Source organism: Oncorhynchus gorbuscha, linkage group LG08 (assembly GCF_021184085.1).
Source record: "Oncorhynchus gorbuscha isolate QuinsamMale2020 ecotype Even-year linkage group LG08, OgorEven_v1.0, whole genome shotgun sequence".
Lineage (NCBI taxonomy): Eukaryota > Metazoa > Chordata > Actinopteri > Salmoniformes > Salmonidae > Oncorhynchus > Oncorhynchus gorbuscha.
The window spans coordinates 4,113,157-4,140,732 of NC_060180.1; the positions used below are offsets into that span (position 1 = coordinate 4,113,157).

Below are 27,576 nucleotides of genomic sequence, written 5' to 3' on the forward strand. Positions count from 1 at the left end.
CAGATACCATAGTGACTAGGGTCCGAAAGGTTGCAAGATTGAATCCCCAAGCTGACAAGGTAAAAATCTGTCGTTCTTCTCCCGAACAAGGCCGTTTCTAGGCTGTCATTGTAAATAAACATTTGTTCTTAACTGACTTGCCTAGTTAAATATATATATTTTTATTTATTTTTTTTATTAATAAGGCTGCAGTACGGTGATCACCACTGACCCAGATATGCCAAGACCCTCAAAATGCCTTATACTTGTGGTGGCATCGGTGTAGATGATCAAGTCCTGTACATATCCTGTCAGATAGCCACGTAAACAGAGAACTTTACTCCAAATCTGTGACGCTTTGATGGGATGTAAATTGGCAGAATGTAAGCCTCCCTTTCCAAGCCATGTGAGGCTCTTTTTATGCCAGCGACAGTCTTTTCTTTCAGTTCATGAGAATACTTGCAAACAAATTATGCACATTTAGTAGGCTAAAGACATTATGAATGTTGATACATTTGAAAAGAGCCTTGGGGTTTTCTGTAATATGATTATGGGCATACCTGTTGGTTTCCTGCACCACACTCTCCACCAATTCCTCAAGGAACAGTTTAAAACACTCTGCCTCTGAGGAGGTAGGCAGGGTGCTTTGTATGCCAGACAGGGTGTCATTGAAGTCTATCTCTGATTGTTTGAAGTGACAGGATCTCCAGCAGCAGGGCGTGACCTCCTCAACTTCAACCTCTTCTCCCTTACAGCCTACAAGATTGGCACCATTGTCACTCTCATACACAGGTTCTTCAGAATGACAAAATATCTATTGTACCTACTCATCAGTAAGGCATTTCCTTTTGAAACCGGACATTATCTCTATACTCAAAAGCTATCAGTGTCTGTCAAGAGTTACATTTTTTGTCATGATGGACTTAGATTGTAGGTATGGTTACTCTGGGTTGCCAGTTTAGACCCCTCCTTCCCAGGAGTTTTATTTTTATTCAGATTATTAACATCTGTGTTTATTGATGAATCACCCATCATAATAATATTTCCTCCATCATATTCCCTCATGATACCTTCCCCCATTTCCACCCCGATGGAATTGAAACACCCCCACAAATTACCCCCCCCCCCCCCCCCCCCGTTTTCCTGTGTGTGGGTGGCAGAAATATTCACACTTCATCATATTGTTGCACTGTGCGCATCCTCTGCATAGCTACCATTTGGTAGAGGGCGTAAAAAAGCTTGGCTAATTTTCTTTTGGTGGCTGACAGTTGGCATGAACCAATTTATCGCGTAAATTGCGACCTCTCCTATACAAAATACGTGGTGGATTATTTAAATTCAGCCGGCAAAAACTAGGTCCGATGATAAAATATGCCAGTGTGTCTTGACCACACCTCACACTTTTCGCGAATTCAAAGTATATGTACTTTTGAACATTACGGAGTGTTCTTTGGCTTTAGCGAGTCTTTTTTGTAGCAGTTCATCTCGTGTTTTCCCCAATGCCAAATTAAGAGCCTCATCCACACATTGTGACGAGTAGCCTCTTTTTAGAAACCTCATGCGCATCTCCGCTGCTTTTTCTAGATAATCCTCTGTGGAGGCATTTACTGCACAGTCTGAAAAACTGGCTTCTTGGAAGTCCTCTTTTTAATGGCTCAGGGTGGAAGCTGTCACCCTGAGTATTTTCGTTTCTTTTCTATACAGAGTTGTAAACAGGGTTCCATTTGATTTCTCAATCCACATATCGAGATAATGAACACGTTGAGTGTCAAATTCAACAGTGAATTTGAGATTAGGGTCAATGTCATTGAGTAGTGCCATAAAATCTGACAGTTCTCCTTCAGTTCTATATGGTGGTGGTAGAAATATTCACACTTCAACATATTGTTGCACTGTGCGCAACCTCTGCATTTACAGCAACCATTCGGAAGAGGGCGGTAAAGAGCCTGGTTGATTTTCTTTTGTGGCTGGAATTTGACATGGACCAACTTATCTCGTAAATTGCGACCTCTCCAATATACAATAAGTGGTGGATTCTTAAATTCAGCTGGAAAAGCTGGGTCCGATGATAAAACATTTCTTGACAGCATCAACCATTTTTTACGAGTTCAAAGTGTATGTGTTGGTGAACATTCCAGAATGTTATTTAGCTCTAGTGGGTCTTTTTGTAGCAGTTCATCTCGTGTTTTCCCCAATGCCAAATGAAGAGCTTCATCCACACATTGTGGAGAGTAGCCTCTTCTTAGAAACCTATCACGCATCTCCGCTGCTTTTTCTAGATAATCCTCTGTGGAGGCATTTACTGCACAGTCTGAAAAACTGGCTTCTTGGAAGTCCTCTTTTTAATGGCTCAGGTTGGAAACTGTTCCCCTGTAATATATTATTTCTGTCCGTTTCTGTTCTATACAGGGTGGTAAACAGGGTTCCATTTCATTTCTCAATCCACATATCGAGGTAATGAACACGTTTAGTGTCACATTCAATAGTGAATTTGAGATTGGGGTCAATATCATTGAGTAATGCCATAAAGTTTGACAGCTCTTTTTCCGTTCCTCCTCATATGCAAAAACATGCTGTCAATATATTGATACCACTTCAGGACTTTATTCAAAAATTGATTTGTGTTTTCATTATTAACAAAACGTTCTTCAAAAGACCCACAAAAAGGTTAGCATGTCTCGGAGCAAATGTGAATCCCTTCGACGTTCCATTCGTTTGTAGGTGGTATTCATCATCAAACCTGAAATAGCTGTACGTCAAAACATATTCAGCTCTAGAATAAAGTTTGTTGGTGGCTATTCGTTAGTATCTCTGTCTCTCAAATAGTGTGCTAGTGCTGCCAGCCCCCTCCCCCCACATGGGGAATGCTGGTATATTGACTCTCGACATCTAATGTGACCAAAATACAGTCTTCTTTTAAACCCGTTATTGGTGATATCTTGTTTCTGAAGTCTATAGAGTATTTTACATATGATGGCATTGATTGCACATGAGATTTAATAAAATAATCTACAAAGTTCGACAATGGCTCTAGCATTGAGCCTATTCCTGCAACCACTGGTCTGCCTGGATAGTTGCCTTGTTGTGTTTTAGGTTTGTGTAATTTCGGTAAAATGTATAAGCATGGACGTATGGCACATTTGCAGCAAATATATTCATATTCAGGTTTTGAGAAGGTTGTTTAATAGGGCTCCAGATTAGAGCATATTTCCCTTTGGAAAATCTGTGTGGGATCAGAGTTGTCTCTGAATTTCTTCTTTATATTTTTCATAGTCTAAACAACCACAGCACCCCCCTTGTCTACAGGTTTTATAACCAAAGATGAATCTTTCATTAATTCATTGAGTGCCAGTTCATCTGTTCTAGGGAGATTCTTCTGAATGTGTTTTGTTTGTCTCGTATATACTGATATGGCTTCTTGTTCGACTAACCCACAATAGGTATTAATCGAGGAGTTGTTAACCATGGGATATAATTTGCTTTTGGGCTTAAAATGGGTACCAGTTCTTTGTGTTACTAGGCCCGAATCAGTGTTTTGCAAAAGTACATGCTTAAGTTTAATCTTGCGAAATAATTTAAACAGATCTACTTTCGTATCGAATGGTTTATCTGTACATGTAGGTACAAAAGAAAGGCCCTTAGATAAGACTGAGACTTGAGCGTCAGTAAGGTCTTTTTTGGAGAGGTTAATTACCATGTCCCGTTGTAGCTCTGTGTCCACGGCCTGTGTTCCTGGTCTCCTCTTCGACCTGTGTTCCTGGTCTCCTCTTCAACCGCTTGCCTCTCCTGTATCATTTATTTTCTTTCCTGGAGCTCTCTGTTGCTTCCGGGCTAAAAAAAGCGGACTGTGTGCGATGGTAGCTGGAGTCACTCTGTAGGGAATTGGCTCTGGGTGGATGCCTCTGTGCTGCATATCTGTATCCTCCGATCAGCAGTGCGTCCCCTTCGTCAGCCTCTCCGTGCTCCTGTCCTTGGGCCTTCCCATGCGTACACCTGGTTGAGCTGGTAGTCCTCTGTCTCGCTGGTATTTCTTGATCTTTGTTGCTTGTAGAGAGTCTCTGTGTTTCCCAATGGACTGCTTGATCGTGTCGTCTATGGCTGTAAAATTAGGGCCTAGAACCTCCATTATAGCCTCATGTTCGCTAATCTTAACTTCAACTTCTTTCACTTCCTTCGACACATGTTCAACGATTAATAGCATTAAATCTAATGAGCATTTGTTGAGTATTTCACCCCATTGCTGAACAAAAGTTTTGTCGTTTTTCCCTATTGTAGGCTCCTTCTGTATTCTCAGTCCTCTTGGAATGCGCCTGTTGCGCCAATACTCGCTAAGAGTGGTGCCATGCAGGAACAAACGTGTTTCTTTCTCTCGGAGTCTCTGTAGTTGGATTTTGAGTTCGACAGTCGGGCGTGGAACTGGGTTGTCTATGTTGGAGGTAGGAAAACTAATCTTATTGGCGTCTTCTTGTGTGAATGAAAGGGTACTCGCACAATGCGTGGTAAGTGAGTTTATCTCTCGTAGTGGATCCATTGTATACTTGGTACCTCTTTTACTTTTGTGTATACTTACAAGATTCCAGAGTGCGGATTGAAAAATAGTTATACAAAATTCAAAAGGCACTCGCACATCTGATCAATCTTATTTGCAGGTGCATGGCAACAATTGAACAAGATGAAGGAAAAATGGTCTCTCTATTTTGCCTCCAACCCCCTTCGATGTGTAGAACGGATGTGGGTGGGGCCAGGTCTACATAAGGGTGCAAATTTGTAAAAATCCCAAAAGCTCTGACGAAGGCCGTGTGGCTGATACGTAAGCTTATTAAAGATCGGTGATACTATCAGGTGATACTATCAAGAGCAGTGATACTATCAAGAGCAGTGTGCGGTTTCCTTTTTCCTCAGCTAAAGACTTATAGAAATCTCTGTAAGATGCTAACATCTCTGTTGACGAGTCTACAATTCGTAAAATACTAAACAAGAATGGTGTTCATGGGAGGACAGCATGGAAGAAGCCACTGCTGTCCAACAAAAACATTGCTGCACATCTGAAGTTCGCAAAAGATCACCTGGATGTTCCACAGCGCAACTGGCAAAATATTCTATATTGGTTGAGGTTATTGCTGCCAAAGGAGGGTCAACTTGTTATTAAATCCAAGGGTTCACATACTTTTCCCAACCTGCACTGTGAACGTTTACACATTGTGTTCAATAAAGACATGAAACATGATCATTGTTTGTGTTATTAGTTTAAGCAGACTGTTTGTCTAGTGTTGTGACTTCGATGAAGATCAGATACAATTTTCTGACCAATTTATGCAGAAATCCTGGTCATTCTAAAGGGTTCACATACTTTGTCTTCCCACTGTAAGTAAACATACTTTAAAGTTCTACTTAAGTTGTTTTGTGGGGTATCTGTACTTTACTATTTATATTTTTGACAACTTTTACTTTTATTTCACTACATTCCTAAAGAAAATATTGTACTTTTAACATTTTCCCTGACAACCTAAAGTACTCGTTACATTTTGAATCATTAGCAGGACAGGAAAATTGTGAAATTCACACACTTATCAACAGAACACATGGTTATCCCTACTGCCTATGGTCTGGTGGACTCACTAAACACAAATGCATTGTTTGTAAATAGTGTTGGAGTGTGCCCCTGGCGATCTGTCATTTTTTTAAACAAGAAAATGGTGTCGTTTGCTTATTATAAGGAATTATAAATTATTTATACTTTTACGTTTGATACATACATATATTTTAGCTATTCCATTTACTTTTGATACTTAAGTATATTTTAAACCAAATACTTAGACTTTCACTCAAGTAGTATTTTACTGGGTGACTTACTTCTTCAGTCATTTTCTATTAAGGTATCTTTACTTAAGTATGACGATTGGGTAGTTTTTCCACCACTGCTCCATAGTAACTAATATCAGCTGGAGCCATTGATGTGAGTGGCGAGCACCACAGTACACCGCCAAGAGTCAGCCACTGATTCAGTGAGACCGGAAGTTCCAGAGGTGACAGTCCATGTCAAGTCCGAGAGAGAACCCAAAGCGTTCAGAGGTGACTGTCCATGTCAAGTCCGAGAGAGAACCCAAAGCGTTCAGAGGTGACGGTCCATGTCAAGTCCGAGAGAGAACCCAAAGCGTTCAGAGGTGACAGCTCTGACAGATCCACAGTTCAAGAGTAGGTCGACATCACAAGCTTATCTGGACAAACAAAGATGTGATGTGACTGATTAGGCGGAAGAGATCATGAACAGGTTGATGGGAAAAGCAAGGGATGTCATGAAGATTGGCTTGCGGAGTGACAAGTCAGTGGGTGTCATACTATCACATTCTCCTGCAGTACTTCAGTGACATGTCATCCTGTCTGCCGCTTGAAGACTTCTACAGTCCCAGACCCAAGCTAAAGAAGAACCTAATCAACTACTGGATCAGGCTCAACAAAGCATCAGATCAAGCCGATAAGGGTTTACGTAGACAGGGTGGGAGGATGGAAAATAAAATTCAACAAGTGGTTCGCATGTTTGTGAAAAATTTCCCTGATTCTGAGCTCTCCTACAGGTTAAACTGCAAAGCACTTGTCATGACGCTGGGGGTAGGTTTATGACAGTCATAAATACCTCTCCCCCTTTTTCCTCTCTCTACCCTACTGATGTGACACTTAAATCCTTTCGGAAATGAACCATATTCTGGGAATCCGACCAGTTGAACACATGCAGTGGTACTTAATGAATATGATGTCAGTTCGGTTGTCATCTGAGACATGTCAGAATGGTTCAGATAATAACTACAGAACGAAGCCAACCTCAGCGTGAGCTTTGGTTGCAAATGGTATGAACTTTGAACTCTTATTCACTACAGAAGTGATACGTCCTAGCCGTTGAGTTAGCAACAGCAGCTGCAAATGTGGGCTAGGAAAGAACAGACAGAGTATCCCGTCTGCCACACAAAGAAATTACTACAACTCATCCAATTTACCAGCAGAGACATTCTTCAAAGGATGAAGGACTCTGTTGGGCAACACGGCCTTCCATCTACCACCAACCTACCGAAGCACAGCTCAGAGTAAATATTTATTGCATTTTCCTTTTCCAAATGGGCGGTAATTTAGAATGGATAAGATTCTGTATTTATGACAGAGTAGCTGCCTACGGCCCGATCGAGACATCGCTTCTCCCTTTGTTCTTCAGTCTTCCCGCTCTTTCACTCAAACCCAACTCCCCTTTACTTTGTGTAACCAGCTGTCATATCTATTCTGTCCGCTAGGGACGTTTTCCTTTATGATATCATTTGTAATCAAGGTATGATTCATTCTGTGTATATGTAATTCTGTGTGATTAGTTAGGTATTTAGTAAATAAATAATTAAACCCAATTTTTGTATTGCTGATTCAATTTGTTAGCCAGAGTTCGTGAAGATAACCAAGAATTTACAACTTTCAGATGAGACTGAAATAAGGTGATGATTAATATTGACTGCTGTTGATGGAAAATATTACTAGTTCATTCGGAAGATAACTGCTCTATAAATATTATTTCGTGGTGACCCGACTTTCTAGTTAATTACATTTACATGATTAGCTCAATCAGTTAGTATTAATTACAGAGAAATGACATGCTATTCCATAAAATCCTATCAGTTAATCCGGGATAGCCAAAGACACTAAACACTTCATGAATGGAACTCCAAAGATGTGCAGGTGAGTGTCAACAGCTTTCAGAGGGAGCAGAGAGCCTTAATGAGACAAGGCAGCTTTTCACAGCCGAAGAGTCATTCCACTGCTCTGCATGACAGCAATCTCTACTGCAGGCCACACTGCCTTCTCCCACCTGGACAAGAGGACCACCTATGTCAGAATGCTGTTCATTGAATAGCTCAGAGTTCAACACCATAGTGCCCTCCATGCTCATCTCTAAGATAAGGACCCTGGGACTGAACACCTCCATCTGCAACTGGATCCTGGACCAGAGGGTAAGGGTAGGCAACAACACATCCGCCACACTGACCATCAACACAGGGGCCCATCGGGTGCAGGCTTAGTCCCATCTTGTACTCCCTGTTCACCCATGACTGTGTGGTAGTGCACAACTCTAATATCATCATTACGTTTGCTGATGACACAACGGTGGTATGCCTGATCACCGATGCCAATGAGACAGCCAACAGGGAGGAGATCAGAGACCTGGCAGTGCGGTGCCAGGGCAACAACCTCTTCCTCAATGTCAACAAGACAAAGGAGCTGGTTGTGGACTACAAGAAATGGAGGGCCGAGCTCGCCACCTTCCACATCAACAGGGCTCTTGTAGAGCAGGTCGAGAGCTTCAAGTTCCTCGGTGTCCACATCACTAAGGAACTGTCATGGTCCACACACATCTACAGTTGTGAAAAGGGCACAACACCTCTTCCCCCTCAGGAGGCTGAAAAGATTTGCCATGGGTCCTCAGAGCCTCAAAGTTATACAGCTGCACAATTGAGAACATCTTTACTGGCTGTATAACTGCTTGATATTGAAGGGCTTTGCATTAAACCGCAAGGCGCTACAGAGGATAGAGCTCCGTGCCATCCATGACCTCTATACCAGGCAGTGTCAGAGGAAGGTCCTAAAAAGTCTCCAGCCACCCAAGTCAGACTGTTCTCTCTGCTACCGCACGGCTAGCAGTACCATGTCTGGAACCAACAACAACCTGAACCTGAATACTGCTAAATAGTTAACCAAATAGCTACCCAGACTATCTGCGTTGATCCTTTTTGGACAAACTTTGATTAATTACATAAGCTGATGCTACTGTTTCTCTATCCTTACGTGATGAATAACAAGTCATTTGAATTTGATTTGTAACTTTCGGGTCTTTGTTAGAAATACTTTGCTTGTGTATGTAGCTTTGCCAGATTGAGGTTTACAGAGAAAAATGACAAAAATAATTGTATGTGTGTGTTATTTCAAAGCATATGTGGTAAACTGTGGGGTTGAGCATGCAGAGATCAACACAGAGACAAGGAGGGTTTAGTCCACAAAAACAACTTTACTAGGACAGAAAATAAACATAAAGACAATCACGTAGGTTTTACTCTGTCCTTCTTCTCTGCTTTTGCTCTGTGTCGGTCTCTCCCCGTTCTCCATCGCGGTGTGCCACAGTGCTCCTTTTATTTGGCCTCCACGGCTGGTTGGCACTTTCCTCTAATTACCTCCACCTGGAGCTGGTCGGGGTGCCCAGCTCACGTATTCCCAGCAGAGGGAGCCAACGTCTCAACAGGAACCTCCACCCTATAAACATCCCCCGGGGTAGGCCTACTGGGATACCACACATAGTTAATTTGGTTCCATGCTCATGCTGGCCAATAAAAGTGGATGAAACTCATTCTTCACTACACTGTTAAAGACTGGTCATCCCTCATCCAGCCACATTCTCTGTTCTCTCCAGTAATCATTACTAGACAACACGCTAATATTGATGTGTTGTAGACAGATGGTTACATTTTCTGGTGTATTGAGAGATCTGCCTCAGTCCTCTGACTAACATAAATAACGTGTGACTCATGGGGTGCATCTCAATAGTCTGAAGTGTCTTTCTTGGTCTCCTTTCCCTTATCTGTGAAAACTGCAATCGAGTGAAATCAAATACCTGTAACTTCAGGTATCCCCACCATATTGTTTTCACCTATTCTTTATTTTCAGTTCAGTGCAGATGATGGAGAGGAAGCGGGTGAAAACTATTGAGCTGCACCTTCAAACAAAACAGTAAAGTGTTGTTGTTTTTGTTGATTTCTTAGTGAGAGGGAGGACCAGTGAGGTCGTGTGCAGATCAACAGACTACAGCGCAGGGGATCTCCCTAAAGCTCAGAGGGCATATATCGTTATCCAGAGGCACCCACAGCCAGAGGCACTAAACTGAACTCTAGTGTGGTGAAGGGGATAGCCGCTCTGGGTTAGGATTAGATATAGAAATTAATTCATGTATCAAAAAATAGGAGGGAGGGATGCATTTCCCATTTCTGATACTTTGAAATCTGTAGCTTTGTGGCCTCTGTTCTCTTATGCCTATGGATTCCTTACAGATCAGAGGCTGTGGACTTTAATTTCCAGCTGGTTTCTGTTGCAACCAGCCTTCCGTGAGGTTTTGTTATGTTGGGTCACAAAACTGCACATTTTAGAGTGGCCTTTTATTGTCCCCAGCACAAGGTGCACCTTTGTTATGATCATGCTGATTAATCAGCTTCTTGATATGCCACACGTGTCAGGTGGATGGATTATCTTGGCAAAGGAGAAATGCTCACTAACAGGGACGTAAACAAATTTGTAAACGAAATTTGAGATAAATAAGCATTTTGTGTGTATGGAAAACTTATGGGATCTTTTATTTCAACTCATGAAACATGGGTTCAACATTTTACATGTTGCGTTTATATTTTCATTCAGTATACATAACACTCATCACATTTCTCACATTAGTCTTGGTAGTTGGTACAGACAGACATCTGGCTGAACTCAGTCTCAGCTTATCCCACTGGCTTTAACTACAGTACAGAGGGACAGAGGATCAATTCAACTACATGAATCATCAGGAACAATCATATAAATCCCATAAATGGCTCAGTATTCTCAGATCCCAGTAACCTAAATACACCCACACTATATCCCAAATGGCACCCTATTCCCTATATAGTGCACTACTTTTGACCAGAGCCCTATGGACCCTGGTCAAAAGTGCACTGAGTAGGGAATATGATGCCATTTGGGACTCGGACCCATCCAGCCACCCATCTGCCGTAACACGCCGTGACCCAGACTGCTGCTCTGTATCTGGGCACACAGCACTACTCTGGGGCTATTTCCAGACCCACTCATATTAAGCAAAAAGCAGAGGATAAGATCTGGAGACTGTGATGAACACAGCAGAGGATTTAGTAGTTGTGATGTGGCCGGCGCGTTACCTTAAACGTGTGTTATGTTTGGGGCAAATTCAATACAACACATTACTGAGTATTTATATATTTTAAAGCATAGTGGTGGCTGCATCATGTTATGGGTCTGCTTGTAATCGTTAAGGAATGGAGAGGTTTTCAGGATAAAAAAGAAAAGGAATGGAGCTAAGCACAGGCAAAATCCTAGAAAACCTGGTTCAGTCTGCTTCCCACCAAACACTGGGAGATTAATTCGCGTTTTAGCAGAACAATAACCTAAAAAACAACACTGGAGTTGCTTCAAATAACGTCAAATCAAATCAAATGTTATTGGTCAAATACACATGGTTAGCAGATGTTAATGCGAGTGTAGCGAAATGCTTGTGCTTCTAGTTCCAACAATGCAGTAATATCTAACAATTTCACAACAACTACCTAACACTACCTAATACACACAAGTGTAAAGGAATTAATAAGAATATGTACATATAAATATATGGATGAGTGATGGTCGTGCCGCATATGCAAGAAGAGTAGATGGTATAGAATAGAGTATATACATATGAGATGAGTAATGTAGGGTAAGTAAACATGATATAAAGTGGCATTGATTAAAGTGACTAGTCCCATTTTTTTTTTTATTAAAGTGGCGAGAGTTAAGTCAGTATGTTGGCAGTAGCCACTCAATGTTAGTGGTGGCTGTTTAACAGTCTGATGGCCTGATGGCCTTGAGATAGAAGCTGTTTTTCAGTCTTTCTGTCCCCGCTTTGATGCACCTGTACTGACCTCGCCTTCTGGATGATAGTGGGGTGAACAGGCGGTGGCTCGGGTGGTTGTTGTCCTTGATAATCTTTTTGGCCTTCCTGTGACATCGGGTGGTGTAGGTGTCCTGGAGGGCAGGTAGTTCGCTCCCGTGATGCGTTGTGCAGACCTCACTACCCTCTGGAGAGCCTTACGGTTGTGGGTGGAGCAGTTGCCGTACCAGGCGTGATTCACCCCGACAGGATGCTCTCGATTGTGCATCTGTAAAAGTTTGAGAGTTTTCGGTGATAAGCCGCATTTCTTCAGGCTCCTGAGGTTGAAGAGGAGCTGCTGCGCCTTCTTCATCATGCTGTCTGTGTGGGTGGACCATTTCAGTTTGTCCGTGATGTGTACGTCGAGGAACTTAAAACTTTCCACCTTATCCACTACTGTCCCGTCGATGTGGATAGGGGGCTGCTCCCTCTGCTGTTTCCTGAAGTCCACAATCATCTCCTTTGTTTTGTTGACATTGAGTGTGAGGTTATTTTCTTGACACCACACTCCGAAGGCCCTCACCTCCTCCCTGTAGGCTGTCTCGTCGTTGTTGGTAATCAAGCCTACCACTGTAGTGTCGTCTGCAAACTTGATGATTGAATTGGAGGCATGCATGGCCACGCAGTGAACAGGGCTGAGAACGCACCCTTGTGGGGCCCCAATGTTGAAGATCAGCGCGGTGGAGATGTTTCCTACCCTCACCACCTGGGGGCAGCCCGTCAAAGTCCAGGACCAGGGCGGGGTCTCGAGCTTAACGACGAGTTTGAAGGGTACTATGGTATTAAATGCTGAGCTTTAATCGATGAACAGAATTCTTACATAGATATTCCTCTTGTCCAGATGGGTTAGGACAGTGTGATAGCGATTGCATGGTCTGTGGACCTATTGGGGAGGTATGCAAATTGGAGTGGGTCTAGGGTGTCAGGTAGGGTGGAGTTGATATGATCTTTGACTAGTCTCTCAAAGCACGTCATGATGACGGAAGTGAGTGCTACGGGGCGATTGTCATTTAGTTCAGTTACCTTAGCTTTCTTGGGAAAGGGAACAATGGTGGCCCTCTTGAAGCATGTGGGAACAGCAGACTGGGATAGGGATTGCTTGAATATCTCGGTAAACACACCAGCCAGCTGGTCTACGCATGATCTGAGGACGCCGTCTGGGCAGGCAGCCTTGCGAGGGTTAACACGTTTAAATGTTTTACTCACGTTGGCCGCGGTGAGAGCCTGCAGGTTTTGGTAGTGGGCCGTGTCAGTGGCACTGTATTGTTCTCAAAGCAAAGCAAATAAGTTATTTAATTTGTCTGGGAGCAAGACGTCTGTGTCCGCGACGGGGCGGGGCTGGTTTTCCTTTTGTAATCCGTGATTGTCTGTAGACCCTGCCACATACGTCTCGTGTCTGAGCCGTTGAATTGAGACTTTACTTTGTATCTATATTGATGCTTAGCTTGTTTGATTCCCTCACGGAGGGAATAGCTACACTGTAGTCGGTCATGTTTTCGGTCGCTTTGCCATGATTAAAAGCAGTGGTTCGCATTTTCAGTTTTGCACGAATGCTGCCATCAATCCACAGTTTCTGGTTGGGGAAGGTTTTAGTCACCGTGGGTACAACATTCACTTGCTAATAAACTCGCACACTGAATCAGCATATACATCAATGTTGTTGTCTGAGGCTATCCGGAACATATCCCAGTCCACGTGATCGAAGCAATCTTGAAGTGTGGAATCCGATTTGTCAGACCAGCGTTGAATAGACCTGAGCACGGGCGTTTACGGTTTTAGTTTCTGACCAAGAAGTCCGTGGCCGAGTTACAGTTTTGACTTAAATCTGTTTGAAAATCTATAGCAAGACCCGAAAATGGTTGTCTAGCAATGATAAACAGCCAATTTGACAGAGCTTAGAGGAATTTTGAAAAGAATAGGAAAATGTTGTACAATCCAGGTGTGGAAAGCTCTTAAAGACTTACCCAGAAAGACTCACAGCTGTAATCGCTTCCAAAGGTGAATCTAACATGTATTGACTCATGGGGTTTATCTAATGAAGAAATATTTTATATATTATATTTTTATATTTTGTTTAATTTATAAAATAGAGGAGTTTGTGTAGATCGTTGACAAAAAAAATGACAATTCAATACATTTTTATCCCACTTTGTAGCACAACAAAATCTGGAAAAAGTAAATGTGTCAGTCGTGTATATCGGTGGCAGGGAAGTCTGGCGCAGGTGTGTAAAACGAGTGAGATGGAGTGCTTTTAATATATAGGTTTGATTACAGGCTCAAAATGGCCAGAATCAAATAACTTTCTTCTGAAACTCGTCAATCTATTCTTGTTCTGAGAAATGAAGGCTATTCCATGCGAGAAATTGCCAAGAAACTGAAGATCTCGTACAAGGCTGTGTACTACTCCTTTCACAGAACAGCGCAAACTGGCTCTAACCAGAATAGAAAGATGAGTGGGAGGCCCCGGTGCACAACTGAGCAAGGGGAAAAGTACATTAGTGTGTCTAGTTTGAGAAACAGATGCCTCACAAGTCCTCAACTGGCAGCTTCATTAGTAGTACCCACAAAACACCAGTCTCAACATCAGCGTGAAGAGGTGACTCCGGGATGCTGGCCTTCTAGGCAAGGACATTTCTAAGTGACCTCAAACTTTTGAACGGTAGTGCATATTTTATGGAAAAGAGATCTTGTATGTTTCTGGACAATGCACCATGCTGCCTTGTTGACAACATCACCAAACGGTGCAGATTACTGTTCCATTTGGGAAGAGTGCTCCTCCCTCACCGCTTTGCCCGTTCATGTTACAGGCCATAGACCGGTACCCCACTACACAGCACGCCCATCTGCCCTACCATTGGACACCTGTGGATGGCTTAGGACACATTAGCACTATCTCATTTGCTCTGGACAGTGACAATTGTCTTGGGAGGTATAAGAATACTACTTAACTACTCCCATACTATGGCGAGTGTCTTAACTACTCCCATACTATGGCGAGTGTCTTAACTACTCCCATACTATGGCTAGTATCTATCCCTCTATAATTACATTACAAGTGTAACGGATGTGAAACGGCTAGCTTAGTTAGCGGTGTGCGCTAAATAGCGTTTCAATCGGTTACGTCACTTGCTCTGAGACCTTGAAGTAGTGTTTCCCCTTGCTCTGCAAGGGCCGCGGCTTTTGTGGAGCGATGGGTAACGATGCTTCGTGGGTGACTGTTGTGGATGTGTGCAGAAGGTCCCTGGTTCGCGCCCGGGTATGGGCGAGGGGACGGTTTAAAATTATACTGTTACACAAGGTTCACAAAGTAGGCAAAGGGCAGAGTGCCAAAGTTGGGAAATGTAGGAGCACAATTACAAATATTTGAGGTATTAAAGCTAGTACTTATTGTAATTGACAAGAATACATGGCTAGTGTTCCTGGGTGACAGTGAGAGATGTTATGCTACAATCTTCTGTCTGAGTAATCCCATATCATGGTAGTAGTATAAAATCCCTGATAATGAAGGAAATGGAGGCCAGTAGTCTACTGTAGTTTATAAACTCAGTTATGACTGAAAGTATCTTAAGTTTATTATTAAATATAGATTGTCAGGGAATCAATCATTAATCATATGATGAATCATATGGTGCTGCATACACACACACACATTGTGATGCAAAACATACTTCTTATACTTCCCTCTCTCAAGACTTTGCTCAGTTCAAGCTGTTTCTCAAATGGTGGGTGGGAAAGAACCTCTGGTGAGTCACGGGATCACTGTGGTGAGTCACACAGTTTCCACTGGGATGTGCATGCATAGTTGGGCTCTGGTGGGATTGGAAAACACTGTTTTGTTCACCTTCAGTTGAGGGACACAGGAACATTTGAAGGCTTGATGAAGGTCTTGCACAAAATGTAGCAACGTTGATAGACTGAGAAATAGAAAAACATAATTTAAAATATATATTTATGTCCGGGGGAAAAAACGATGTATCTCTTATATAATCTTGATTTATCCAGGTCAATCTTATTGAAATACATTTATTTTACTATTTTAGAAGTTTGTCTTTGAAAGTATTTAGCTGTGCAGATACAATAAACCAATCATTTTCCGTTTGCCACCAACGCCCAGTGATTCTAGCCAACTTCCCATCGCTATGGAACAAATTACAAACATGCTGTAGTCCTACACCGCCCTTTTCCGGTTGTCACTAGCTAGTAATCACAGCCACAAAGTCAATATGGGCTATGTCATAAACATTCATGAAAACAAACATTTGCTTTTTGGCCTTAATTTAATGCTAGGGCTATGCATACGGATAGCTAAGTTGTCAAGTGTAAGGTTAAGGTTTAAGATTTTAAGAAGATCAATTGTAGAAATAGGCGGGGTTTAGTCATAGTTATGACTTTGTGGTTGTGGTAACAAAGGACGAACCCGTCTTTTCGCCTCAGCTTTCAAGGTGGAGAGACTGGCACCGTGTACATCAAGCCATTCGGTGATATCACTGAGAGGTCACCGTTTTACAGCTCTCTGCAATTATATAGTGAACACAGCTGGTGGACATTGAACCAAGGTATGTATGTTTTGGTGCTTTTGTTGGCAGGGTTTGTGCATTTGTGCATTTAGTAAATGTATAGCTAGCGCGAGCTAACACGAAGATGCTCACGTTCGGTCGTTTCCTCCTTTTTTACAACGTGGTGACGTACTAGCTATAGGTTAGCCATATAACTAGCTAACTAAAAAGTTACCATGTTCGTTCACAATATAGTAATTCATACCAATACCGTGTCTGTCAGACTCCCATTCTACTGCTTCAATATTTGACAAGCAAACTGAGAAAAGTAGCTGGTTAACTAAAATTGAGCATGCTAACTTTAGCTGGCTAAGTAACGTTAGCTAGCTAGCTAATGTCAACTGCACTCACTAAATGTCACATCGCTGACTCAATGACTTGCGCCAAATACAACAGTGAAACGCTTACTTACGAGCCCCTAACCAACAGTGCAGCTAAAAAAAGGATTAGAAATAAGAAAAGGTGAAAGTAACAAGTAATTAAAGATATATATATATCAAATCCTTTAATCATGGGCCGTTCTTAATGTTCTCCATGTACACTAAGTCAGAACCGTAGGATAAAGGGGGCATATATGCAGACATTTAAAGCTCTAACAATATTCAATTACATTTCTCAAAAACATGTTATAGACTACATGTGCGCCACCAAGTTAGAACAGTAGGCTAAGATATGAGGGGGGAACGGACCAAATTATTAGGGTGAAGCACATGGCCTACTAACAGCTTACTACACAACATACTCTTAGTATTACTTTCTTAGCTGGCATATTACATAATTTATGCAGCAGCATACAATATATTTTTGGACTTACCTTGTTGTGCTGTGCTCACTTGAACAGGAAGGTAGCCCGGCTGTCCTTCGTGGGCAAATTGTCATCAAGGTCTGTCATTCTCTTGATTTATGGTTATTTTCAGGACAACTGGGAACAAAACAAAAAGGTTGAATCATGAGGTTGTAGCTCTAAAAAGATTCCCAATTTACAATTCTGGGTTGAATAAAAGTTTCAAAATGTATATTCCCAGCCACAGCTTGTTTTTCCCGAGCTACCAGTTGTCTTGAACTCACTAAAGTCAGATTTTGCAGTTCCTGAGTTAAGTTGTTTTGAGCGGGGCACAAATCATGCTTTATTGACAGCATGGCTAAAATTTAATGTTTATCATTTTAAACTAGGTAAAGAGACCCTTAATCTTAGACTTGGGACCATACAGCCAGGGTAATGATTGCTTTGCAATGCTTGCTGTTAGCCACTGATTCCTTCCAAACCCCTCATTGTTGAATTTACAATTTCCGGCTTGTTGTGTAATGTTTATGGCCGATTAGCACCGATACATTTTATCTATAATTTCTCTTCATATGACAAGTATTAAAAAGGATTTGCCAGTACATTGTTGACTTGATTCATGATGACTACTAGCTAAGATTTTGAAAACTACTGTAGATCTAGCGTGGTTTGATGTCATTGGGGCGGCAGGGTAGCCTAGTGGTTAGTGTTGGACTAGTAACCGAAAGGTTGCAAGTTCGAATCCCCGAGCTGACACTGTACAAAATCTGTCGTTCTGCCCCTGAACAGGCAGTTAACCCACTGTTCCTAGGCCGTCATTGAAAATAAGAATTTGTTCTTAACTAACTTGCCTAGTAAAATAAAGTTATCTGTGGCCAATGATCTTGAGCATTCTTAGATGGGCACTTCTAATGTAACTCTATGGCAGCACCCAAGGGGCTTGAATTTTCTAGCTCTGCCTTTAGACTTGGCGGTGATGTAGTGTCCCCATGAGTGACCAAACACTTAGCCAATAACGGTGCTACGTATTTTCTGCTGGCTTGCCCTACGACCACAGAGAGCACTGAGCTAAGCTGAAACACCTGCATTTTGGAGCTGCCTTACTCAAGAAAAAAAAAGAGACCGTGTTTGTGTGTGGCTTTCTTAACTCAATTATATATTTTTTACATTGATTGCAAACTGATATGTGACATGTAGTTTTTTGCTAAAATGACGTGTCACCACTGATCCTCTCATTGCACATAGCCTAAACATGTCATTGCACATAGCCTAAACATGTCATTGCACATAGCCTAAACATGTTCCTTGATATGTTTCAGGCAGCTAGAAACCACATTAATTTGAAGTAGCGGTAATCACGTTTTGAGCCACAATGCAATGAACTTACTTTGGTAGCCTTCAGCTTGAAAGAACTGTTTATCACCTCATTACCTAGGAAACCTAACATCATGATAACTCCAGTGGTTGGAAGCTAGACTTTTCATGCCTCAGTTTGTTTATTGTTGTACTGCCAGGCTCTGATATAGCTTTGGTCAGATGATTCATAGCCTAGATATGCATGTAAAAGACAGCCAGTAGGCCTATTCTCAAACTGAGTGCTGGACTGCTCGTCATTCAGGTTGAATTTAGGTGTAAAATGCTGGAAGAAGATTCAGGATGGCAATGTAATTCACTTCAATAATGCTGATGCAGTTTGGCGAAAGTTCCATAGTCAGAGAATTGGGTTAAGACCAGACTTCCTGTATTTAACAACACTGTTACCGTCCTACAATGACTGGTTGGCTCATAGAAACAGCCCTGATGATAGCCTCCTTGTACTTTTTTATTATGATTTGGGGAGGATACTAGAGGTGGCGAGGGCCCCTCCAATCAGGAGGTGTGTTTTGGCTGTTGAGGTAGGCTATGTAGAGGGAGGGAGTTATACATGGATCAGAGAGGTGGGGGGGCTTAGTCCTAGCTAGGAAGGAGGAGTTATCTGTTATCATTTGCCTTTTGAGTTCTGCTCGAGTCACTAAACTCCATGAGCTGGTTGAATTCATCCACAAGGCCAATTTTTGTCTTTCTAACGTTACAGGGCGGAAAAAAATATTTTTAAATGAGTCTTTGTCAAATGTGCAGAGAATAATCACATTTCTAACTAACTTGTTTCTGTTGTCAGGTGGTCTCATAGTAAACTCAAGGATGTCTGGAGATCTGTCCCTGGACATTAACATCAAGGAGCCGCGATGGGACCAGAGCACATTCATGGGCCGCGCCCAGCACTTCTTTTTTGTCACCGACCCCAGGAACATCCTCAAGTCCTCTAAGACACTGGAGGACGCACGGGTCACTGTGGAGAACTACAGGTACGGAGGGGGGAGGACACCTAGGGAAGGAGAAGGAGGGTGGTTGATCCCAGGAACATCCTCAAGTCCTCTGAGATGCTGGAGAACACACCGGCCTCTATAGAGATCTACAGGTATTGAAAGGGGGTAGAGTGAGAGATTAATGGGATAAGAGGAATGTAGGGGTGGTAGTGGAGTTGACATTGGGTTATGTTAGAGGGGTGGTTTACTGTGGCCTAAAATGTGAATGGTAATTTGGAAGTTACCCTGGCCCCTGGGTAGGAATCTATTTTCATTAATGCATTTATGAATGAGCATGGACTCTATCAACATTGTCTCTAGTCTAAACTGAGGAGTTCAAGGAGCTAGCTAGCAGTTACCTTAACCTGATATCTCTCTTGTCCTCCTCCCCCCCCCCCCCCCACTGTAATAAGAGAAACTAACAAACATCTTTAGACACAGGCCACTAATTAGGCTTGTAGGTTGGAACATCTGTCATACCGGTTTGTCTCTTACATCAGAGGTGAACTGAAAACACCTAAATAAATGTTTAAGATTGTCTTTGTTATGAAGAACTGCAGAAATATTTGGGGATTTGTGTGTATTGTTAGGTATTACTGCACTGTTGGAGATAGAAACATAAGCATTTTGCTGCACCTGTGCTAACATCTGCAAAACATGTCCGATATACAATTTGATTTGTTAAAACATTGAAAGTAGGTGAAGCTTTAGCCTATATTTATTTTAGCCAGTGTTGCTGTGAATCAAACATTGCAATAAGTTGCCCCGGTGCTAAGAATTGATTGTTTAGAGGATGTGCTTGTGTCCAGGTTAGGAGTGGTGAGGCCAGGTCTGACAGAAGATGAGCTGTGGAGAGCCAAGTACATCTATGACTCTGCCTTCCACCCTGACACGGGAGAGAAGATGGTGGTGGTGGGACGCATGTCTGCCCAGGTCCCCATGAACATGACCATCACCGGCTGTATGCTCACATTCTACAGGTACCACTGGGGTGGATGACTTTTCAATTCAATACATGTTAAATGCAATTTGTGTGTGGCATAAAACACCTACATTAAAAACACCCTAATTGCTCTGGATAAGAGGGTCTGCTAAAATGTAAAACTTAAACAAATGTTTTATCTTGTGGGCATTGAAAAGGAAGATTCCTAAGCCATTTAATGAGGGTCAGGTCACCGCTATTGGCCTTGCAGCGTGTGGATGTCCTGGATTGTTTTCATGTTCTCTCTGCATACCTTCCACTGTGCCTTTTACATTGCTGCTCAGAGGGCAAGACCAGAGTAGCACACTGCAGCTATTTGTGTGTCTGAAGAGTAAAGGGCATACAATCATAGTCACACTGGGCTCCAGAGTGGCGCAGCGGACTGAGGCACTGCATCTCAGTGCTAGAGGCTTCACTACAGACCCTGGTTCGAATGCAGGCTTTATCACAACTGCCCATGACTGGGAGTCCCATTGGTCTAGCGTTGTCCAGGTTAGGGTTAGGGTTTGGCCTGGGGTAGGCAGTCATTCTAAATAATAATTTGTTCTTAACTGACTTGCGTAGTTAAATTAAATAAAAACACTAAGTCATGTAAACTGTGCACAAATGTGGAAAGTGACATTTGTACCTTTTTACAAGTCATGATTTGCCTTTTGTTTGAATGATTAATTCAAGCATTCTGCCTCTGAATTAAATATTTGAAATGATTAATGCTTGTTCACACTTTCCTTGTCTCCCTTTCTATCCTTTCCCCACCCTTCTCTCCCTCGTTTTCATCATCTCTCCTCCAGGACAACTCCAGCGGTGGTGTTCTGGCAGTGGGTGAACCAGTCCTTCAACGCTGTGGTCAACTACACCAACCGCAGTGGAGACGCTGCCCTCACCACCAAGTAGGGACTGGGAACACTAATGCCACAGCCACATACTAAACCAGCCCTGCTGTACCTGTACTAGGGTGCATCTCATAGCCTTAGCTAGCTTCCTCTCCTCATTTGCTTTCCTTCATCAGTACTGATCTGAAAGGACATGGATAGGTGGGAGCAAATCCCCATAACACTTCCCCTATGTTGCTTTCACCTGTCTTCTCTTTTCCTATCGGTGCAGACAAAGGAAAAGAGGCAAGCAGAGAAGACTATAGTAGACTATTGCAATGCACCCCTAGCTCTGTATGGAGGCCTGCAGAGGCTAGCCAGTGGAACCCCAGTCCACTACACTCCTCCCCTTACAGCGGTATTATGCTCCTCCATTCCAACTGAACAGTTGTAGCTTTACTCCTTTCATGTCTGCAGCTGGTAGAGGAAGCAAGGCATTTGTGTATATCTTTCTGGTCTGGAACCATATGTTTCAGAGTAAGAGTGCTGATCTAGGATCATGTCAGCCATGCATTGAGATCTAAAAGGGAGAACTGATCGTAGATTAGCACTCCTACTCTGAGGCTTTTGATACATACAGCTCCTGGTGGAGAGGCTGTACAAACCAGGGATGTATCTCAAAAGTTTAAAGGGGCGTCCTCTTACATCTGTACCAAATTGAAAAGGCATGACCGGTGAAAGGTTTACACTGTTGCTATCAGATGTCACCTGTCCAGTTCCTTCAAATCAGTACAGATGAAGGGAAGGATACAAGGAAAGGATTCTACTTTAGACTATTGCGATGGACACGAGGAATAGGAGCCAGCAATGCTGGTGCTCCTCAGTTCATATGCAGATTGAAACTACCATGGAACGAGCATGTAGACTGGGGGGGCCATTTCAATCATTATTGGTGTCTTTGCCTGGCTTGGCATGTTTCGGTGTTTAATGAATGTGGCTTTTGACTTGACCGCCTTAACTACATTCCGTGTGTGTTGTGACCTGAGACCTCTGTATTTAGGATCATTCTGTCTGTGTATCAGAGACTCTGGTAAATGGAACAGGAACCGTATTGAGGCTCAGTAAATTGAGAGGTGTAAATGTCTTTGTGTGATGTTCTCTCAGTCAGCTGGCTGTAGCGTACGTCAGTGCGACCACCGGAGCCGTAGTCACAGCCCTGGGACTCAAGTCTCTAGCCAAGGTACTGTCTCTGGATCATCTTAGTTCTAGTGGATTTGCGCATTTGCTGTGCATTTTTTTGAGCGCTGTGAAAACAATACATTGAAACAAACTCCCTCCCCAGCGCCTTCCAGCCGTCATGAGCCGGTTCGTCCCCTTCTTTGCTGTAGCTGCTGCCAACTGTATCAACATCCCCTTCATGAGGCAGAGGTGAGCTAGAGTTTAGACCACACCTCCTAACTAGGGACGAAGGTTTTCCTGTCTTTTTGGTCAGCTCTGTGAGGGGTTAGGACGGGGTTGTTGTCAAACACTTTGTTTCAAATGTATTTGTAAAAAAATAAATAATAATAAATAAAGTTATACAAATTGATTTAACATGACTATGACAGGTTTGGTTGAATTCCATCCTCTCCTTATGTCCCTCTCCTTAGGGAGCTGAAGTACGGCATCCCAGTGACAGATGAAAATGGAAACCGGTTAGGGGAGTCAGTCACCGCTGCCAAGTCGGGCATCATTCAGGTGGTGGTGTCCAGGATTGGCATGGCCGTGCCAGCTATGGGTAAGCACTGTGTTTCACACATGATGGATTGAACATTGTTTCGTTTTTTTATCTGGTGGGACACAATATTTCACAACGCAAAACAGTTTGGGAACCACTGGGTAAGGAGTTAACATGTAGTTTCAATCCAGATCAATTTGTCATGTGTAATTTGGTCTGAAACTCACTGTCCTCACACCAGTACTTCTGGGAAAGATTATTTAGCAAAGCCCCCTTAAAACTGTAGATGACTATCAGAATCAGCAACGTGTTGTGAAATAACAAATCTTGCTCTTGAAAACACTCATTGTTTTCTGTCTACAGCTATCCCCCCTGTGATCATGAACGCCCTGGAGAAGAAGGCCTTTATGAAGGTAATGTTACAACAGCCATGGGCATGCTGGTTCTACAGTCAGTAGGGAGAGTGTGGCATGTAGCCACTGTTGCACTAGGTCTACCCTCTATTTGGAGTTCAAACCAATCTGGATGGTTAGCAGTGTTAAACATGCAATGCAATTTTTGTTGGAAATCTGTGCTCTGTCTGATATCCAGTAAAACTCTAGCCTGGTCCCAGATCTGTTTGTGCTGTTTTGCCAATGACCATATGAATAAGCAAGATGGCACAAACAGATCTGGACCACGCCTGTAAATCTTGACAATACTGTCAGTGTAATGTCTGTATACGGTTTGTTTTTATGAAAAACTGCTTCTGCTTCTGAGTCTCTCACTTTCTCTCTCTCACTGTGTTCTCTCCTCAGCGGTTCCCAGTCCTAAATGCTCCAGTACAGGTGGGACTGGTGGGTCTGTGGTAAGTATCTATCTATAGTTAATGTTACTGTAAACTGTTTGATTGGTACACGTTTCATCCATGTTATAAGTCCTCTTGCAATGTCATGCACTGTAAGCAAACTAACCATAACATTTTAAATGGACTGGAGCTCTGAATAATGAACGTCGCCATTGCAAACAATGTGTATTGCACAGTTTGTCAAACTCTGGTTTGACAAAACCTCCCGTCTCTCTTTCAGCCTGGTGTTTGCTACTCCTCTGTGCTGCGCCCTGTTCCCACAGAAGAGGTACGTTATGGCCATCTGGTACATAACTTAGATATAGACCGTGGACCTGCTTTTCCTACACAACTGTCTAATCAATCATTGTCTCCCTTTCACTCTCTCATCCCCTCTTTCTCTCTCTAACTCTCCCTCCCTATATAGTTCTATGACTGTGAGCAGCCTGGAGCCAGATCTGCAGGAGAGGATACGACAGAACAGTCCCCACACTACTACCGTCTTCTTCAACAAAGGCCTGTAGGACCACACACACACACCTCAGACCAGCCCCCTCTGCTGGCTGGACCCTGCTAGTACAGCTCAGCGGGCAAAGAGAATATTATATTTATGCTTATTTTTGTATTTACCTTTGTTTATTATGATGTTTGTTATAGGCTTTAGGATTTGATTATGGTGAAGGGTGTGTCTGAAAGGATTGAGTAAGGGGGAGCCTACCTGTCATCATTGTAGATGAAGGAAAGGAGATGAGGAAGCCACTTCAGAGTAATGAGATGCACCTGAGGTGAGAGTAGCGTGACAGACAAACAGACTATGGTTTAATTTGTGTTTAGTCTGGTGTATTTGTCCTTCCTGGGGTTGTGAATGTCACACACAGAATGACAAAATCTACTTCCATCACCACTAACTACATACATACATGTCAACTCTTGTATTTGACCCCAGAGTTAATTTTTTTCCCCAAAGTGTGTTTTGTTATTTATTGCCCTTGTGTTTGAGATCGTACCCTTTTGAGCTGTGTGCACTGAAACCCATTCATGACTTAAAATGAGAAAATGGTCAATGTAATCTGCTAGATATCCACTCCCTCAAATTGCCTTAACTGTAGTCTAGTACAGGTAGTGAAGGATAACAGTTGGTTTATGAGCACATTAGACTGACCTGTTATTGAATTGCTTTTTGGGTCTACCAGGGTTTTGTTTTCTGTTGCAAAATGTTTTGCTCCAGTGAGTGTGCCCCAATGAATAGGATGAGCACAGTTTCTATCTCCCTTGGAAGTGTACTTGCACACACGCTGTCCCACCTCAACCGCTCTCAGCCTAGTGCACTAGGAACCCTGTGTTTGTGTTATCAAGAAAACCAGTGACACTGCATGAGCACTCCTAAATTAGATTTCAGTAAGCACATCCCCAATAGCACTGATGACAACGATAAGGCAGAATAAAGGTTTCTATAGGACAGGATCAAAGGCTTAATGTTTAAGCCTCATATCAAGGCCTCTTGATTTGGAAACACTGGATGAATTTGGATCGTGTCTGTGCAGTTTCAACGGAACTCATGAATGATTGTTGGTGATTTGTGCCGTGTGTCAGTATTGTCATTGAAGGGGAATATATTGTCTAAATGTTAAAGGAATTGAATCTGTTTTGTCCTAACCACCCTGCCACAGGCCTCCTGTCAGTTTGTGACGCTTATTGTCTCTTTAGTCATTCGTCTGTTACAGAGAAGAAGAGTTAACTTGCAGTGGTGACCTAGATGTGTGGTGGGGCCAACTTATGCAATAAGAGGCAAGGGAGTAAATATGAATCCTAGTCTGTTAGCTTTAGATTAATTGTGTTGTGGTGATGTGTACCAAATATCGTTTTATTGTCATGAAACAAAGTTGTGAGAACCAGGGGTCTGAAACTACAGGCCCGCTGACCAAATGTCTCCCAAGCTGATCTAATGTGGCCCGTGGTTGTCTTTAGTAAATGCAGCCCATGGTCATGAAGGGATACAGTGAGATTCTGGCATTTTCACTTACCCAGATTCTGATTAACTCGTGGATACCAGGTGTATGTCTCTACATGCAGTGTGAAGGAAGTTAGATATTTCTGCGGGCCAAGGCTAATTAGTGATAGCACAATGATTGGTAGTCTACATGTATGCTAGCATACGCTTAATTGCTAGAATCTGTCAGTGTCCCTTTAACCTTGTGTAAAAGGAAATCATTGATTAGATTGTAGGACAGTTGGAAGAAATGCTTGGCTCTTTAGTTCCTGTGTGGAAAATCTGGGCTTAGTTAGAGCATTCCTGATCAAACCTGGGCTATAATACAGTATATTAATGTTGAATATCCAGTTAATGTCAAGTGTAGTAATATGGTTTAGTAGTCTAGACAATTTCATAGTACCGTATCAACTGAGTAACTTTGTGGTGGAAATATAGTATGTACAACGGGTATATTTTTGCGGGATTAAGATGCCGTAACAGGATATATTTAACAAATAAATGGTGGCGAGGTATTAGATTTAAAACTTCAGGGTGCACTGTTCCATTTCTCCACCAGGTGGCTACATTTATTCAGCTATAAGTTAGAACAACTATTACACATTTTCAGTGTGTTTGTGAGAGTTTGAATATAGTTATCAAAACCACCCATCATTATTGTCCCGGCTGACTTTAATATGGCTTCGCCATGTAGCTTGGTCCCCGATCTGTTTGTGCGGTCTTGCCAGGCTTTAGGTCACCTTTTCCTCAGTCAGTATTGCATGTCTACCAAACCACTCTAGTTGGTAGTTCCCTCTGAATGAAATCAGTGGATATTTATGCAATGAAGACATGAATCTCCTCCTCAGACTGATATGAAACTTGGTTGTTTTTTTTTTTTTAATGCTTTTTTTTGTAATGTATCCGCATAGCCTGGTCCCAGTTGTTTGTGCGGTCTTGTTTAGGGTGACTGGCCATAGGATTTGGATAACACACAGATATGGAACCAGGCTAGGCTCCTCATACATTTTTATAGCATATTTATGTCTATAGACGATCAGATGCACTGCAGCAAGGTGTTATGGCCATACAGTAAACACTACATTATGCCATGGCTTTCAACTGTAAATACCAGGGTTGGAGTCAGCTCCTTCTCAATCGACTGAATTGAAATGGACCCCAATTCCAGTAGATACGGGTTCATCTGTACCGTACCTACGCACACATAGTAAATGGTTATTCCACTAGTCACAATATTTGTGTCCATAATTTAAAATACCATATTTCATGAGCAAGTTGGCACCACTGTAAACTCATTCACTCGCTATAAAAGGAGGAACCCTCTTCATTGTATGTTTGGGCCTTGGGGGGGTGCACATCTTGGAGTCTGTCCTGGAATTGGGTAATAACCAATGTAAAGGGTGGGGGTACCACCTTTCTTGAAATTTTTATTGTAAATGTTTGTACTGTTTCTATAATGTGCATGATATAAACCAAGTCGCTATTTACTATGAGCTTAGAGTAAGTTATCCAGCAGTAGCTAGCTTTATTTTATCATCGCCATTTAGCTTTTCCCTATTTAGTTTTCTGATCCTTTTGGTGGGCAAGGAAATGTGACTAGAACAAATGAACCTATAGCCCAGCCTTTATGTGCTGACAGAAACATGCAAGGCTTGGAATTGAAGAAGTAGAAAAGGCAGTGGTCTTTAGCGTTTGTCATCGGCTTCAGCTTTATATGATGATCCTCTATCAAGATATTTTCCATGCAATAACTTTCATATGAAATATCTGTAGGTTAGCTTAGGCATGGCATGGCATTTAGTCTTGGCAGCACATGAAAGACACAACACTGAAGACAATCTATGATGTTGCTACACTCCATGAATGTTTATGTTA

General features: G+C 42.4%; 1 protein-coding gene across 2 annotated transcripts; it reads left to right on the forward strand.

The window, feature by feature from the left end:
• LOC124041102 (sideroflexin-1-like) lies at positions 1-27,121 on the forward strand. Of its 2 annotated transcripts, none has more exons than XM_046358275.1 (11): positions 1-59; positions 19,188-19,374; positions 20,184-20,354; positions 21,148-21,246; positions 22,333-22,408; positions 22,511-22,596; positions 22,818-22,945; positions 23,249-23,298; positions 23,683-23,732; positions 23,953-24,000; positions 24,139-27,121. In XM_046358275.1, exons 2-11 carry the CDS (start codon positions 19,211-19,213, stop codon positions 24,233-24,235), a joined length of 969 nt encoding a protein of 322 aa, XP_046214231.1. In that variant the 5' UTR covers positions 1-59; positions 19,188-19,210; the 3' UTR covers positions 24,236-27,121. The 2 variants fall into 2 exon arrangements, with proteins under 2 accessions (XP_046214231.1, XP_046214230.1); XM_046358274.1 differs by lacking the exon at positions 1-59 and adding an exon at positions 15,965-16,245.
• The last annotated feature ends 455 nt before the right edge of the window (positions 27,122-27,576 follow it).

Bases quoted from the DNA above. Each gene is read 5' to 3' on its own strand.
- LOC124041102 (XM_046358275.1), top strand. From the start codon at position 19,211: ATGTCTGGAGATCTGTCCCTGGACATTAACATCAAGGAGCCGCGATGG. The intron at 20,355-21,147 runs GTACCACTGGGG...TCTCTCCTCCAG, and splicing joins TGTATGCTCACATTCTACAG to GACAACTCCAGCGGTGGTGT. The intron at 22,946-23,248 runs GTAAGCACTGTG...TTCTGTCTACAG, and splicing joins CATGGCCGTGCCAGCTATGG to CTATCCCCCCTGTGATCATG.